Raw genomic sequence first — 16,318 nt, 5'->3', positions numbered from 1 at the left:
AATGTGCCAAAAAGCAGGTGCAGAGATCTTGCAAGGGCAAAAAATGTCGTCGGTATCTCTGCCCACTATTATTTCCAGTAGCCCACCCTAATCTAACTGGCTAGAACCGGCCCTGTGTACAGGTATGTGTTATGTAGGAATAAGCTCATCATGCACTGATACAAGTTCAGTATGAGTAAAGGGGGCCCAATGACTGGACCTTTTCAGGGGCCCAGTCATTTGTCTGGGCAGGCCTGCACACACACACACACAGAAATCTGAAATCTGTCCCGTTTCTTTATTAGAAAATGATTAAATGACGTGGCCGTCTTCAGTTATCCTCTTTCAGTTTTGGAACAGATGTGTGTTTGACACATAATATAATATACAAGCTCTATGTCTGGGATAACAAGCCCTGTTTGTCTGGACACAGTTCTGGTTGGGAATGTGACTGTGTCAAACACATGCATTTAGATTGGTCAGATCAGATGTGCACAATTCTGAAGCAAAACCTCAGAAAAATCAAAGGCCCGAAAAAGAAAAAGATGCAGTGTTGCTCAGTGAAATTCAGTCACTGATGTGAAAGCTTGCAAAATGAATGGCATGAAAAAACATCTAAGCTAGGCTAACCCAATCTGTGATGAATCCAGCGACTGCATAGGCTGAACCCAGAGACAAGAGCATGGTATCAATCTGCTCACCTAAGTCCCAACAGGAAAGCAAATACAATTCTTTTCCAAAATGTTTATTTAATCCAATAATTTAGAGTAGTTAATACATTTGATGTTGGAAGAAGATTGCTCACCTGCTCCTTCACACTGTAGTACATTATGTGAACCCATTGTAATTTTAAAGAGAGAATCAGTAAAAAAATACAAAACAAATACAAAGAAACAAAAAAAAGGTAGACAAACAATTCACTGCTACCTGGAATGAATAGGTCATTATATTGTGTCAGTAACAAATCACGAGTAATTAATTGATTTTTAAACTCATAAAAAAAAACTGTAAGGTTTGTAATGTTCTGCTCCTGAAGTTCCAGAAGCTACCAGAAGGTTGTGGAGATTTGACTCCTTCACTCCTCCGTCTTCCTCCACCTCTCCATCTCTCTCAGCCGTCTCTCCAGGATCTTCACCTGCTCCTCCAGCCGAGCCGTCTGATTGGCTGGATCCGAGCCCCGCCCACTCCCCACACCCAATAGGATGCAGGCAGCCACCAGCACAGCCAACCGGACAGCTATGGTCTCTGTGCCCACACTGTGGTCGCTCAGGATCAATACAAAACAGGCCAGAGCCGCGCCCACTTTCAGCATCCACAGAGCCCGCCTCAGAGTGGAGGCAACCAATCGCAGGGTGAGGGAGAGCAGCCAGTAGCCAATGAGAGCCAGGAGAAGCCACTGGACAACAAAGACCACACCCTCTGGGCTCACTCTGTCCACGGGAAAGTCAGCTGTTGATAACGAGACAGTAAGACAGAGAGAACAGTATTTACAGAAAGCTTTAGTTTGCTGAGGATTACAAAGACATGATCATCACATGTGAGTATGATCTGCACTAAAACCCACACTGGTGTTTAAGATGATACAGTATAATGTATGCATCTGAGAAAAAATGCCACAGTGTTTTTCAGGCAGAAGATAAATAACTCCCAACTAACGACAAGGATTTTTCTCATCATTTGATACTGTTACTGTTACCCAATAAGGTAACTGCTGAGCTCTGGGAACAGCAACAAAGTGTACAATAAAGTCTGAGGGGTCAAACATCAAAATGAGCACAGCTTAAATGTCAATTCAATTGAAAAACTGTATTGACATGACTCTCACCAAGAGACTTGTAGAGGTAAACAGGCATGGGCAGGTATGATATTCTGACCGTATGATAACCTTAAGCAAAGATACCAAGGTTTCACAGTATCACGGTTTTGAGATTACATCTCTCAAATGTCTTATTTTGAAATGTCTCTGTGAAAAAAAAAATGTTCCTGCCTGAACACAATCTTTTAATTTTTTAAACAACATATAGAATATTCTGAACATTAATATCTTATAAGATGGGTATACTACGAAGCAAGCTCAAGAGAGCCTGGCTCTATTTTCTTGATCTGGTTCAACATAACACAAACCCTCGCTCAGAGCTGACTGGTATCACGAAGGCGGTTATCAACTTCCTATGTTATTTATTGCAATTTATTGAAAACTGAATTCAATCTGAATTTAAACTCAAACAGGCTGCTCATCATCTGATTCATTACACAAAGTGAAACATGTCAGGCCTTTTTTTCTTTTTTGGATGATTGATTGATCATGGAATAAAAAATCCAGTATCTCAAAATATTACAATATTACATAAAACCAATCAGAAAGAGGATGTTCCTGTATAATACAGAAATGTCGACCTTCTGAAAAGTATGTTTATTCTAGATTATTTTCACTGCATGTGTAATGAGTCTAGAACATATTTAAATTTCACTTTTTGAATTAAATACAGAAAAAATTTACTTATCATTGATATTATTATTTTTTTAGATGCACCCGTATATGGTTATAGGTACAAAGTGAAAAACTTCATTTTAACCACATCTGCAACTTCATCTGCCATCAATAATCAATTGTATAAATATAGCCTGCAATATGAACAGACTATCACATAAATTATTATAATTTATATAATTTTATCTTAATCTAATCATAATTAATTTAATTGTAAATGGTTCAGGTAAAATAAATAAAAAAGCAGAACTATTTAACTAAATGACAATGTAGTCCTTTATGTGGTACTTCAAAACAGGCTAATAAAAATTAAGCAATACACAGAAGATCATGGAATAACTGGATTTTAGATCGGAGTGACAGCTGACAGAACAATACACGCGACAGAATAAGTTTATCCTTTACGTTTAGCCTGGTCCTGACCAGGTTAACAGTAATATAAACGTAATATAATATAAAACAGACGTAATATAATGTTTGCCTACAAATGCATAAGTTCCTAACCTTCCTCACCTCACTCATAACATCACCACCAACAAAGAAATGTATAATAATAATAAAGGGACCGTATCTGTATCGGCCCATATCCAGATATCGGAATTAGATCGTACTGAAAAACAGTTGATTGGTGCATCTCTAGTTGTGGTTGGACAGTATAAAGTCTTCAGTGTGTGTTGTTGTATACCTTTGAGTCCAGCAGCCTGCATGAAGTGTGTAGCATACTGTAGGAGTACGTTGAGACCCCCGGCCACACTGCTCGACACCACACCCACAACCTGAGAGAAAGCCTGTAGGGTTAGGGTTAGATGAGGACATGGTTAGGACAGTGAAAGCTGCCTGCCTTACCCACATTTACCATGGTAAGTTTACACTGAATGTGTCATGATTTAGACTTTTAGACGTGGGGTCTTTTTTGTGATGCAGCATCTTGTCATGCTGCGTAATATTGGTTTGCCTATGCTCTTGATGGTTTGCCTATGCTCTTGATGGTTTAGTCACCATGTTTAGTCTCATTGGTGTGATGTCATTTTATTCCACTTGTTAAAGGGTTAAAGGTTCATTAAATATTTTTTTAATGTATTAAGGGGTTTTATTTTCAGTATGATGGCGCTGAAGGCCTAGGTGTAAAAGGTAGGCCTATGGCAGGCCACTGTATGTAATATTATCTGGCTTTAGTAGGCTATTATCTGCAGTAGGACTATTGTCTTCATCCACTGATTCAAAGGTAGCCTAAGTAGGCTAAAGCTTCCGTGACGTGATGTGATGTCATGATGTCTAACATTTACTTTACATGTATTTACATAAATAAATAGCCCAGACTACTGATCTCAAAATATAAGCTACACAAAAAAAGTAACAGTGAATAGGCTATTCACCATTCAAAACATAAAATATACAGTGATATTAATTTAAGGTAGGCCTATAATCGCCCACCCCCTAACAGAGTGGAAAGTGTGCCAACCAACCCTGGTTTCCCCTGGAAAAAAGCACTCATGTAAGAAAATAGCATTTGTATAGCCTAGGTCTCTCTTTGCTGTAGGTTAATGATCAAGCCTACAAATTATGCTTCATTTCCGTTCCATATTTAAACATATCCTATGTTGATCCATATTGCGTATTATAGTAGCCTATTATTTGGTAAGCCACACCTTTGAGCTGTAGGCTATACAACTATCTCTAGGCTATATGTTGTGTAGATTGTGCTTACCTTCTTGGCTGACAGCACCGTCTGCTCCCCGGCCAGCCTGCCCAGGTAAGCCCTCCCCTCCCCGGCCATGTCAGCAAGGACTGCCCGGAGCTCGTGGATCATTCCGGGTGAACTTTCGAACACTTTATCCCCATGTTTATCCCCCGTAACAGAGAGACACAAGGCGCCGAGCACACACAAGAACAGCCCACTGAAAGCTCCATATATTAAAGAGATAGACATGCTGGAATGATTAAAAAGCTATCCGTAGGCTGTAACCATGGACATATAGAGAAAGTAACACAACGAGCGCTAAAAAAAAGTTCCTACATCTACAGGTAAGCAGCGACCGGGGGACTCCACAGGATGTTAAACAAACTTCAGTGGTAGGCCTATCTTAGCATAGAAAAAAAAAACATGTCTGCCACCCACTGGGCTGAGTGTGCAACAACTTTCCGCCTGCTTGACTGAGTACTGTTCTCCGGAGTGACTTGTTTTACAGCCTAAACTCTGTGCTTCGGCTGATACGATATGAAACGTCCAGGCTGGCAGGCAGCTGTTGGATCGGGAACCACTTCTTTATGAAAGAATGTTCAGTCACATCTAATAAAAAAAACATTGACTGTATTATCTAAACTGATGCATTCACGTGCTGGAGTCTACTGTGGGATTGTTTGCATGTACGTGTCATTTGGGGTGAACCAGGGTAAGATCATATAGACGCCCCCTTGAGGTAAAAAGTCCCCCTGTTATTCTCCCTCTGACCACTGGTTGGTGCCAATTTTCATCTCAGCTCTATTCTTAAATGGTAGTGTCCTTTCTAATCTTTGAATAGCATTGTAATCATTTTGCTGCTGTATGGAAATCCAAGGACGGTGTTTGGTGGCAATTTTATGTTATATCTCGATGGTATAATTCCTGGAGGAAATATAATAGTTTGAACAACAAATAACAAATGGAAATGCCCATTTATGTTATGTAGCTCTAACCATTCTCCCTGTCCATGTTGGCTGACACAAAGACACAGTCAACAATACTAAAGTTCAGCTGAAGTTAATGTGAGGCTTCAGTCTGAGTAAACAAAGTTGCAACCTGTTTAGTATAACGTTTCCATTTCAGTATATCTACTGAGTTGCAACAAGGTTTCAATTTTACTCAACAAGGTTTGACTGACTAATCAAAAGTTGTACACACACACACACACACACACACACACACACACACACACACACACACACACACAAAGAGGCTGATACACTTGACACTCTTTATTAAGAACAGAAGTTCTTACTCCCCTCAACCTAATACAAACATTTGGGGTATTAAGTACGTCCCTCAATCTATGAATTTTGTTATTATACTACAAGGCTGTTTTAAAACATTATGTCCAGCAAAATAAGTTCAAGTGTTCGATTAGCTTGTGTTTAAGGTGATGTCCAAGTGGTATTATACGACTTTAGTTTGATCACTTATTTGCAGATGACTAATATAAACACGTTGTCGATGTATTCAAACTCAATTGTCCTGTAACAACTGTAACTGTGCTTTAACCAATCAGGGCATGGGTTCTTAGAGCCAATCACCTGTTGACAGAGCATTTAAAGCCCATTCCTTCAGCTGTCTTTATAACACCACACCATACATGCATGTCACTGGACCACAGGTTTCATTGACATAAATGTCCATATGATTTTATTTGTATAAAATGACCAAAACTATATCAAAGAGATGGTACAAAATGAAAGAACACATTTTTTTACAACATTGGGCCGACAACAGTTTAGAAAAAGAAGAAAGTGCATATGAGAATGTATGTTTAGTGTCAAACATACTGAACAAACAAAATGAAGACCACCACATCATTCAAACCTGTTGTGTGGGCACATTGACCAAAGTGCAGCATTGCTAATGAAGGGAGGTTTCTTCCCAGCATGCACTAGTTTGTTATTTTGGCATCTCTCTGTGCACTGCAGTACCTTTGGTGAAACATAAGTGCAGGTCTGGCCCAGATTAGGTACAAATAGAAACTGATGGTAGCCTATAACTGATTCCTCTCATTCAGGTCAATAGAGGAACCATGGGCACTAGTTTCAGTCTTGAGTGTAGCTTCATTCATTTAAACCTAGCTACCCTAAAGACAAGGATACACCGGCCCAATAATCACCGTCGGAGAGTCTGGAAGGGGCGGGGACACAAATCTGTTTGGTGTGTGCCGCGTGACGTCGGTCGTCGTATATGTCGTCGGACTTCTTTTGAGCCGGCAGGCAGTCTTTCAGTTGGAGCAATTTGATTGGTGGAGGGCTAGCGAATCAGTGAAGCCCGGAAGTGAGGCGGGTAGCACAAACAGCTAACAACAGTTAGCCATTGTTTTAATGTGTTTGTTTGTTTCGTTCAGCGAGTACTCACATGCATCAACCCTTGTTGACTGCTCGACACCATGCTCGACACTCTGCTTAAAATGGTGCTCTTTATGGTCCATAAATATAAATACGTATTTCTATCTATAGCCCCTTTTACACAGCCAGTGAAAGCCGGGAATATGCCGGAATTTCGGCCCTCCGCCCTGCTGTATAAATGCGACCGTTGCGGAACGAGGGAAGAAAGGTGCGAGAGATTGTTCCGGGAATTTTACTACCTCGGGGGTAGTAAGATTCCCGACACAATCAGTTCCGCCTCTCTGTTTAAATGCGGCCAGCTTGTTGTTGCGGAACAGGGGGGCGTTTGACGTTCCATAGCCTACGTTCTAAACATGCGACCATGTTAGCAGTTGAAGGACGTGTGTTTAAGATTAACCACGGCGGCCTGATGTCCCGTAAAAATCACCAAATAAAAGGAACGGCGTATAATCTAGCTGGTCATAAGGTCCGCTGCTCAATACAAACCCCCACGCTTCATTTTGCAGAGTGTATGAGTCTATTTCTGCCCGGGGGAAGTTGTACAATGGGAAAGCTAGGCTAGGCTAAGCTAGGCTGCGACCGGATCGCCGCCGCTATTATTATCCTAAGTCTGAGCATATATCCACACTTTAATTCTGTCTACAATAACTTGACTTCACACACTGTGTGTGTGTGTATGTCTGATCGCTGCTCTCACAAAGAGACTCGCTCACAGCCAACCTGTCACACAAACACACAGAGACACAGACACAGAGGTGAAGCAGTGAGCAGCGGAGTGATTTTTGTCAGTTTGGTTAACAGTCCCAGAGATGTTGGACTCAGCGCGTCGCGAGATCAACCGGCACATCGTGGGGACAGTAAAATACGGCCCTCTTACTGCAAGCGCCAGCACTTCTGCTCTCAATTCACCGGCCAGTGTTGTTGTTGTAAAGCAGCTGACCGGCGCGGCGCTAAATGTTTACGTCAGACCTGACGCTGTTTACAAGCACCTCTTTCATTCCGGAACGCTGTGTAAAAGGGGCTACTGCGTTGCTTGGTTCTGTGTAAATAACACAGAAGCAAGCAAAGCCGGCATATTGGAGTGATGTTGTTCCGTCAATATGCCGCAATCTCTGTGTTAAAGGGGCTTCTGTTTATGGTCTAGAGAGCTGTCCCATCATTTTCGGCTTCCGTATTTGTTTGGGCCACAATACAGATTAGCGCCGCCTGCTGTTATGGAGACATTACATCCCGCGCATGCCGAGCGTACGGAAAGTCAGTAGACGGCTCGGTGTGTTCTTGGCACTTTTTTGGCCGCGACGGGCAGACTGGAGCTGCCTGAAACGGCAGACTTAATTTTCGGGTAGTCGGACCGGTGTGTCCTGGCCTTAACAAGGTGTGTTGCAGAACAGTATGATGCTGCCACAACCAGTCTTTACTGTGGAGCTGCTATTTGAATTACACTGTTTAATCTGATGTCAAAAATCTTCATTTTCATCTCAGAAGACCACATAACCGTCTTTCACTTTGTTAGAGGATCCAGACTGTTCTGTTTCCAATGTGGTGACTTTTCAAACAGTCCTGAGCAGTTGAGCACATCAGCCACTTTAAGAGTTTTGAAGCTGGCTAACTAGATGTTGGAGATCCAAAGTACAGGTGAAATGAACCTAAAATCACTTTCACAGGTGATCGTGAGTGACGCAGCTTTGAATGTAGGTTTTATGTGCTGTATGTATAGGTGTGTCCTAAAGGATGATACTACTTAAGCAGTCAGTTAGTTTGTATATATTCCATATTCTTGCTGATTCCTTTATGTCTCTGTGTCTCACTGTGAGTCTGCAGCCACTAACATGTCTCCACCTCCTACACACATGGCTGCACTCTGCGCCCTGTAGCAGACAGACAGTTAGCTAGCATCACCAGGATACAGTTCACATTTCATGGCCACACAAGTGTCTAATGATGACTTTACCACAGGAGAGAACCATCTCTTTGTCTATTCATCAATCAGGATTTCTCCCTCCGTCTCGTCTAATGCATTTGTACATGTCTCCTGAGTTATTATTTCTTACATTCCTTCAATTCTTTTATTTTATTACAACTCTGTTGTTAATTGAAGTTGTGAAGTATTTTGCTTAAGTGTACCAATATTCTAATATTCAGGTAAATAGTGACACATTCCTGAAAACAATCAAAAAGCAGATGCTCTTCTCATGGTGACATGTCTATTAACACAGTGGATAAGTCATAGATACAAAGTAGAGTCATTGTGTAATACAGTGATGATGAGTGACCTGATGAGCCGACAGCCATGAGCTCACAGCCTGCTGGTCCAAGCAGGGCTCAGTTCAGGTCAGGGGGTGTGAGTGCTGTGGGGGTGGATGGAGCAGCCTGAGTGAGAGACTGGAGAAAGACAGAGAGAGCATTAGTATCCATGCTAACCTCTGCACATCTCATATCAAAAGCTTTTACTATTTGAGTAGGACATTTCATACTGTTAGATATGAAAAGAAGTGGGGTCTGTCAGTTCCTGATAATTACTTTCAATTTCCAGGAAAGAACTATGTCATTTTAGCCTGGAAACCCAGACCTGCTGCTGGCAAATTTAGATTTGCTCAGCCTGTTGGTCTGGACGTGATCCATTGGATCTCATTAACTATGTCCGAAAATTCGGAGCTGCCAATCAAATCTTTTTATCTAATATGGGCGGGCCAGAGCCCTTTGTATGGAGCACTGGATCGGGCGTAGCCGGGTGACGACGTGCTGTGAATGCACTGTCGAAGCCGTGATAGTAAACAACAAAGATGGATGCGGATTCGTTGTTTGAGTTTGAAACGGCTTTGGCCTATACACTAAACGATTTGGAAGACGGCACTCAAATCTTTCATTAGCAAGGAAGAAGAATGTTCTGTTGCCGACCGAACACAGCAAAATATTAATTTACCAGTTAACCCCGTAGTTTGCTAAACGAACGGGGCTTAATACATCACCTTGTTCATTGCTCTGATTGGTCATAGTGCTATCCAATTGTGTGCAGTGGTGAAATGCACGTGTTGGTTCTGCCCCTTGAATTGGAAAGGTCTATTGATCGTGGCCAGACCCTCTATTGTTCTAGCTGTGGATCTGGATTTCCAGGCTAATGTAATTTGGTATATTACATGAGAAATACAGATTCAATTGAAAGAAAAGCTCAATTTAAATTTAAATCCCAATGATAATCCATTGATTATTTACTTATTGTTGGAGATATGATACTCTGAATATGTATATAAAAAGGGTAAGACTTTACAATAAGGGCACATTAATGAACTGTTAGTTAATGCTTAGTAAATGCATACTAAGCATTAATTAGTCATTACATTACTGTTAATACATTATTAGGTCATGCTTAATAAGCATAACCTACGCCTTAACTAACTGTTATGCTTAGTAACACTTAACTAATCATTAGTTAATGCCTAACCTAATCTTTTCACATGTTTATCATCATTTGGGTTGAATCCTGAGTTAACAGTAAGCTGATCATCATGTGACCTTCAAGCCCTGTTGTACTATCAGCTATTTATCATTTTAGTTCAAGCCAAAATCTTAATGCATGGTCCACTTAAAGACAGTGTCAAGAATTGACTATATGTACTGTATCGTCATAGCAACAGCCCCAATTCAGGTCAGGTCAGGCTCAACCAGATTTTATTCATACTTAAAGGAATCCTTGATCACCATAGTGGGAGTTTTTGTCATATCCCACCATGTAAAAATATGAATCAAAACCACAAGTGGACCGGCAGAATACAGACACGCCCTCCTAAAAGCACCAGACTGACTGATCAGCTTTCATAGTAATAAAAGGCCAGCATGTCTATCAGCCCAATGTGCATGTGTAATCCAGAGCTAAGCATTCACATGATATGTTGATGCACTTTGAGTAGATGGATGAAGTGTTTTTGGCTGATAAAGAGAAAGAGTGTGAGGGCTGTGGTGTAGTGGCTACAGTGGAACCAACAGGTTTAGTCCCTGTCGCAGTGGACCGCTCAGTAGCGTTATATGCCGGCCAACAAAGTTTTTTTTTTATTTCATTTTATTGACAGTTGGCCAACAATGGTATCCTGCGGCTTCTTCTGCTCCCTACATGACACCAGCACGCCCTGCCTCCCCCTATAATTTTATGACAACTATTGCTGTAAATGTATAGCTTTATACGTATATTTGGTGTTTATTGACACTGTATCACAACATAACGCCGCAAATAAAAGGATGTATACGTTTCTCTCGTCCGTTCTGTTGTTAGGATATGCGTGATCTGTTTTCTGTTGCTTTTGAAATTACAGATGCTTTTGAAAACAGCCGGACCTTCTCCGGTGACGGTAGTTAGCCTAGCCAACTGAGCAGGTCTGACTAATCGATAACAGAGATTTAGAGCTAAATGGCACATACCATTTTAGATAAGTGGCATGCCATTTAATCATGGCACTTACCGTTTTTCCGCTGGCATGCCACCTATGTAAAATGGTAGGCCTATGTGCCATTAAAAACATTGTGGGGATCAGCATGTACCGTTACTGAGCGGCACATGCCATGGTATGTCAGTGGTCGCTGTGGCACATGCCACAGGCCGATAAACGATCTCGGCACTACTGGTAAAACCAGTGAGAGTCTTACAGCGTACTGTCCCACGCTGTCTCTCTGTCTGAAGAGAAGGAAGCAGAAGATGGAGGAGATGACAGTCTGGGCCAGGGTGAAGAGAAGGAGAGTGGACTTCAGTCCTCTGCTCAGCTTCTGGAGTCAATCACACACAGCATTCACACTGACTTTAGTCACTGAGACACACTCAACAAGGCCTTCATTGTGACAGTAGGCTCTCTCTCCCTGTCAGCAGAGGTGAGGAGTATCAGACCAGAGCCAGAAGGTTTTTTATCAGTGTAAGGAATCTAAAGGACAGTTACATGGACATGTCCCACTGTTGTCCAGTCAGCTTCATTTCATTACTTTTAGACATAAAGATATATAGCATGTCAACATTATTCCCCCATATTTATCCTTGAAAACTTGTCAACACAGGACATTACGTTTCTAACCAAAAGTGACACAGCTTTTCATAAGGTCCTCCATAACTTTTCACTTCAACCCTATCCCACAGCAGAGCAGGGCAGTTATAAAGGGCATAAAACACAGCATGGGTAGAGCAAATAAAGCCTATACCAACCGTGGCATAGTATTGGTTGTTACAGTGGTTGTCTTCACTGGTCTTGATGCAGGCTACCTCAGGATGATTGCCCATGTCCACAGAGTAGATGACTACAGCCACCACTGACAGCACAGTGGACAGCACACACACCACCAAACACACCTTCAGCTGGAGAAGAGGAACACACACGGATTACAGAATGGCTGAGGAGACCAGAGGGGATCCCAGCTGGGCCTTTCTGCATGCATGGCATTTTCATTTAGTCCATGTATTTGATTACAAAACACAAACAAAAGATTTGATGACATAACAAAATGCACCAGAGAAAAGTGTTAAATGGAGTTTGTGACTCAATGTAGGATAGGTTGTGTATACAGCCATCTATGTACATGTCCTGTCTAGCTGTGTGTGTGTGTGTGTGTGTGTGTGAGTATTGTCTACACCCTCACATTCTTCATGGTGCCGTGTTTGTCCAAGTAGATGGCGAACACTCCTGCTGTCATGAACTGGGAGCACACACACACACACACACACACACACACACACACACACACACACACACACACACACACACACACACACACACACACACACACGCACACACACACACACACACACACAGGAAGACGGTCAGCACCTAAGAAGCTACAATATGGTACAAGGTCACTGAGACCTCACAATATGGAAGGTAGCTGTAACCTTTAAAAATTGACCTACAAAATCTACTCAGTTCATCTATGAGTCAGAGTGAACATGTGTGCAAAGTTTGAAGAAAATCCCTCAAAGTGATATTTCCTGATGGTGGTTATTGCCGGCATGCAATCATACACATCTAAATGATAACCGATATAAAAAGTAAGTCTTACTCACTTAAACACACACACACACACACTCACCGTTAGACCGCTCCAAAAAGGAACTCCAAAGCTGACCACTTCAGTGAACTCAGTGAAGAGCAGAGGAATGGAGTAGGACATTACCATCAGCCCCAACATCACCTGACTGACCTGAATCACACACACACACACACACACACACACACACACACACACACACACACACACACACACACACACACACACACACACACACACACACACACACACACACACAAACACAAACACAGGTGTGGACCCAAATTCACTTTATAAAGAGCTGAATAACTCAAGGTCCACTTATTAGTGGTTTATACATCCTTACAGATTCCCTTTGTTTGTTGTTTTCTTTCAAATCTTAATGAACCAATTTTTGGTTTTGAGATGACTGTAACGTTATGATGATTAGTTGCTAAAGTGAAGTGGACATGATCTAACTTGATCTAAGAATATCTGTGCTGATGATTAGAAAGTAAATATGGATAGAAACAATGCTGGATTTGAAATAAAAGCAAATGTTTTATGAAGATAGAATGGCAATGCACATGTTCATAAGAGAGTTCACCGAGCTATAGGATGATCACATATTAAAACATGAGAGACACTTTGACTCTTCTATCAGTCCAACCTTCCCACAAACCTCCAGCCATCATGTGTGAAAGTGAGTGAAGTGAAGTGAGAGCTGCAGACTCACCCCCAGACATTTGGGCTCTCCTCTCTGGATGGCCGCGCGTAAAGCCTGCTGTCTGTCAGTCAGTTTGACAGCGTTCACATCCCTCAACACCTGCACCGTCAGATCCCTGGACACTGACACTGCCATCACTGCAGAGGACAGCACAGCTCAGTTCACACAAAACAGCAGTGTGTTACAAACGTCGTTATGACAGCTAACAGTGGTCACATGGACCGTCACGCTCCTGCTATCAACAGGTGTGTGTCGTTTTGCTGCCTCTTATAAAAGAAAAGGTGTAGAAACTATCCCTTAAAGGCCGCTAAGAGGCTCACATGGGCTCCTTGCTTTTACGCGTCGTGCAAACAAATTCAAGTCCAGAAGCCTATTGCATAAAACCAAGATATTTTGGTAATCCTGTCTGTCAGTCAGTTTGACAGACGTTTAGCCTGGTCCTGACAGGCTTAACGTAAAGGCTAAACTTATTCTGTTGCCTGATTTGTTCGGTCAGCTGTCACTCCGATCTGAAATCAAGGTGTTTAACAGTTATTCCATGATCTTCTGTGTATTGCTTTATTTTTGTTAGCCTGTTTTAAAGTACCACATAAAGGACTACATTGTCATTTAGTTAAATAGTTCTACTTTTTTATATATTTAATTATAATTATAGATGAAGATAAAATAATATAAATTATAATAATTAATGTGATAGTCTGTTCATATTGCAGCCTATATTTATTCAATTGATTATCGATGGCAGATGAAGTTGCAAATGTGGTTTCAATGAAGTTTCCTTGCAGTTACAATACAGATACAATCTAAAAAATCTTGAATATCAATGAAAAGTTCCTTTTTTTCTGTAATTCAATTCAAAAAGTGAAACTTTAATATATTCTAGATTCATTAAACATGAAGTGAAATTAATAGAATAAACATACTTTTCAGAGGGTCTACATTTCTGTATTATATATCCTTTTTCTGATTGGTATTATGTAATATTCTAATATTTTGAGATACTAGATTTTTTATTCCATGATCAATCAATCATCCAAAAAAAAAGGCCTGGCATATTTCACTTTGTTTAATGAATCTGCGAAAGTTCACTTTTTGAATGGACTTTCCATGATATTCTAACTTTTTAGATGCTGTAGACTGCACTGTCAACAATTAGATTAATATAAAATAAAACAAATTATAATAATGTATGTGATAGGCTGTTCATATTGAGGTTTGAGAAATACACTATGCAGGCTTTATTTATACAATTGATTATCGATGGCAGATGAAGTTGCAAATGCTGTTTAAATTAAGTCAGTGATGTGGGATAAGGGTCCCAAATAGGACTACGTTTGTTTCGTCTCAGGAAACAATATATTTTCTTGAAATGGTTTTGTCTGTTACTTTGAAAATGTACAATTTGTAATAAATATTCAAAGACAACGTCTTGTTTGCAAGACTCAAATTTGCAGCAGTGTATGTCACTCTTCCACTTGTAACAGGTAAGTGTTATTTAAGTAGGCAAGGTACAGATTGTGGCTCCACACAGTTCCCAATGTATTTCCTCACTATTGGACTAATACCCCACCATAGGCCTGACATATTTCACTTTGTTTAATGAATTTAGAATATATGACATTTTCTTTTCTATAATAGTCTTCTCCGTGACATTGTAATTTTTGAGATGCACCTGTAGACTGCTCACTGTCAACTATTTTATCATTAAACAATACAGGTGCATAAAGATCAGTTGGCAGAGAATACAGCTGCTTTCATGAACATCCCCCTCACTTACTTTCTAAACTAGCAAGGAATTGTTGGAAATGAGCAGTCTTTTCCATTTCTACGTCAGTAAATCCGTGATCGATCTCTGGGTCTACTTCTGAAAGCTGTGGGCTTAACAGAATTACATGGCTTGACAACGCGGACCCATTTCATCCTGGATGGGTGTTTGTGCAATTGATTAATCCAAGGTGCCCAGACTAGACTTTGTCAAGGCTGGCTTTATCCATCATCATGGATATCTGAGGCAATACTAGGCCTCAGAGGTGATAGTAGTTAAGAGTATTTATTAACTGAAGACGGACTGACGAATGAAAACATGTTTCTGTAATGAAATCAATAAAGTAAAGATAAAGGTGATGACGATGACGACAGTTAGCTACAAAACAACAAAACAGGCTAAATAAAGGCTACATTTTGGCCCACAAGGAGCATTTCATTTGTTCCCTTTTCTATCTGAGCTCCTAGTGATGCTTCCTCCAGCCTGTGAACTGATTAGTTTATTACTTCCCGGATGTTCAACCCCCAGAGGAAAATAGGCTGGTTTGATCCAAGAGTAGGCCTACGTCACGTTACAACGACCAAATACAGTAGGATCATGGCGCACCAGTGTGATAGTAAGCGGGTCTCCTTTCAACACAGAGCTCTAGGCAGATCGCAACCTATGTCCATGATCGCAACACTCAGCATCTGTTGTCTGTTGATGCTTTAGGTTTACGCCCACGTTACGCACAAATTGATTATAGCGTAGGCCTATTGCGTAGGCTTTATTCCTGTCGCTCATTTATGATGACTTGAAGTAGCCTAAATGTCGTGAGCCTGTGTTCTGCGCTGATAACGGAACGAACCAATCAACTGGTGTAAACTGCAGGACCCTTTCACACTGACCGCAACAAGACACACACGCACAAACTGCTCATACCTACCTTCTCTTCTAGTGACAACTTCTCAGAGGTTTCCTCCTTTATAAGTCTGGGCTTCCTCCGTCCACTCTCTGTAGACTTTTATTTCGCCTCCTTGACTTCTGTTTATCGCAGTCGGGTGGTGCTGGATATTTTTATTAGACCGAAAGAACGAGAGAGAGAGAGAGAGAGAGAGAGAGAGAGAGAGAGAGAGAGAGAGAGAGAGAGAGAGAGAGAGAGAGAGAGAGAGAGAGAGAGAGAGAGAGAGAGAGAGAGAGAGAGAGAGAGAGAGAGAGAGAGAGAGAGAGAGAGAGAGAGAGAGAGAGAGACGTCCCTGTCTCCAGATAATTAGAGCTCCTCCTTCCCTTCCTGTCC

General features: G+C 41.2%; 2 protein-coding genes across 3 annotated transcripts; both read right to left on the bottom strand.

The window, feature by feature from the left end:
• Positions 1 to 122: 122 nt before the first annotated feature.
• On the bottom strand, positions 123 to 4,530 carry tmem109 (transmembrane protein 109). The gene is made up of 3 exons (XM_080029284.1): positions 4,179 to 4,530; positions 3,156 to 3,258; positions 123 to 1,428 (listed from the first exon to the last, which is right to left on the bottom strand). Exons 1-3 carry the CDS (start codon positions 4,398 to 4,400, stop codon positions 1,055 to 1,057), a joined length of 699 nt encoding a protein of 232 aa, XP_079885410.1. The 5' UTR covers positions 4,401 to 4,530; the 3' UTR covers positions 123 to 1,054.
• Positions 4,531 to 5,502: 972 nt separating this feature from the next.
• LOC307252553 (membrane-spanning 4-domains subfamily A member 12-like) lies at positions 5,503 to 16,110 on the bottom strand. Of its 2 annotated transcripts, XM_080030250.1 has the most exons (7): positions 15,968 to 16,110; positions 13,287 to 13,414; positions 12,614 to 12,724; positions 12,167 to 12,223; positions 11,736 to 11,885; positions 11,192 to 11,308; positions 5,503 to 8,935 (listed from the first exon to the last, which is right to left on the bottom strand). In XM_080030250.1, the coding sequence occupies exons 2-7, from the start codon at positions 13,410 to 13,412 to the stop codon at positions 8,876 to 8,878; spliced, it is 621 nt and encodes a 206-aa protein (XP_079886376.1). In that variant the 5' UTR covers positions 13,413 to 13,414; positions 15,968 to 16,110; the 3' UTR covers positions 5,503 to 8,875. The 2 variants fall into 2 exon arrangements, with proteins under 2 accessions (XP_079886376.1, XP_079886377.1); XM_080030251.1 differs by lacking the exon at positions 12,167 to 12,223.
• Positions 16,111 to 16,318: the final 208 nt, after the last annotated feature.

The sequence above is a fragment of the Ammodytes marinus genome (genome assembly GCF_949987685.1).
Source record: "Ammodytes marinus genome assembly, chromosome: 6".
In the NCBI taxonomy this organism is placed as follows: domain Eukaryota; kingdom Metazoa; phylum Chordata; class Actinopteri; order Uranoscopiformes; family Ammodytidae; genus Ammodytes; species Ammodytes marinus.
Note: the sequence above shows the minus strand (reverse complement) of the source record. Positions and strands in the feature narration are given on the sequence as shown.

Bases quoted from the DNA above. Each gene is read 5' to 3' on its own strand.
- tmem109 (XM_080029284.1), bottom strand. From the start codon at position 4,400: ATGTCTATCTCTTTAATATATGGAGCTTTCAGTGGGCTGTTCTTGTGT. The intron at 3,259-4,178 runs GTAAGCACAATC...CTAACCCTACAG, and splicing joins CGGTGCTGTCAGCCAAGAAG to GCTTTCTCTCAGGTTGTGGG. The intron at 1,429-3,155 runs GTATACAACAAC...CGTTATCAACAG, and splicing joins GCAGGCTGCTGGACTCAAAG to CTGACTTTCCCGTGGACAGA.
- LOC307252553 (XM_080030250.1), bottom strand. From the start codon at position 13,412: ATGGCAGTGTCAGTGTCCAGGGATCTGACGGTGCAGGTGTTGAGGGAT. The intron at 12,725-13,286 runs GTGAGTCTGCAG...TGTGTGATTCAG, and splicing joins GAGAGCCCAAATGTCTGGGG to GTCAGTCAGGTGATGTTGGG. The intron at 8,936-11,191 runs GTAAGACTCTCA...GTCTTTCTCCAG, and splicing joins ACAGCGTGGGACAGTACGCT to TCTCTCACTCAGGCTGCTCC.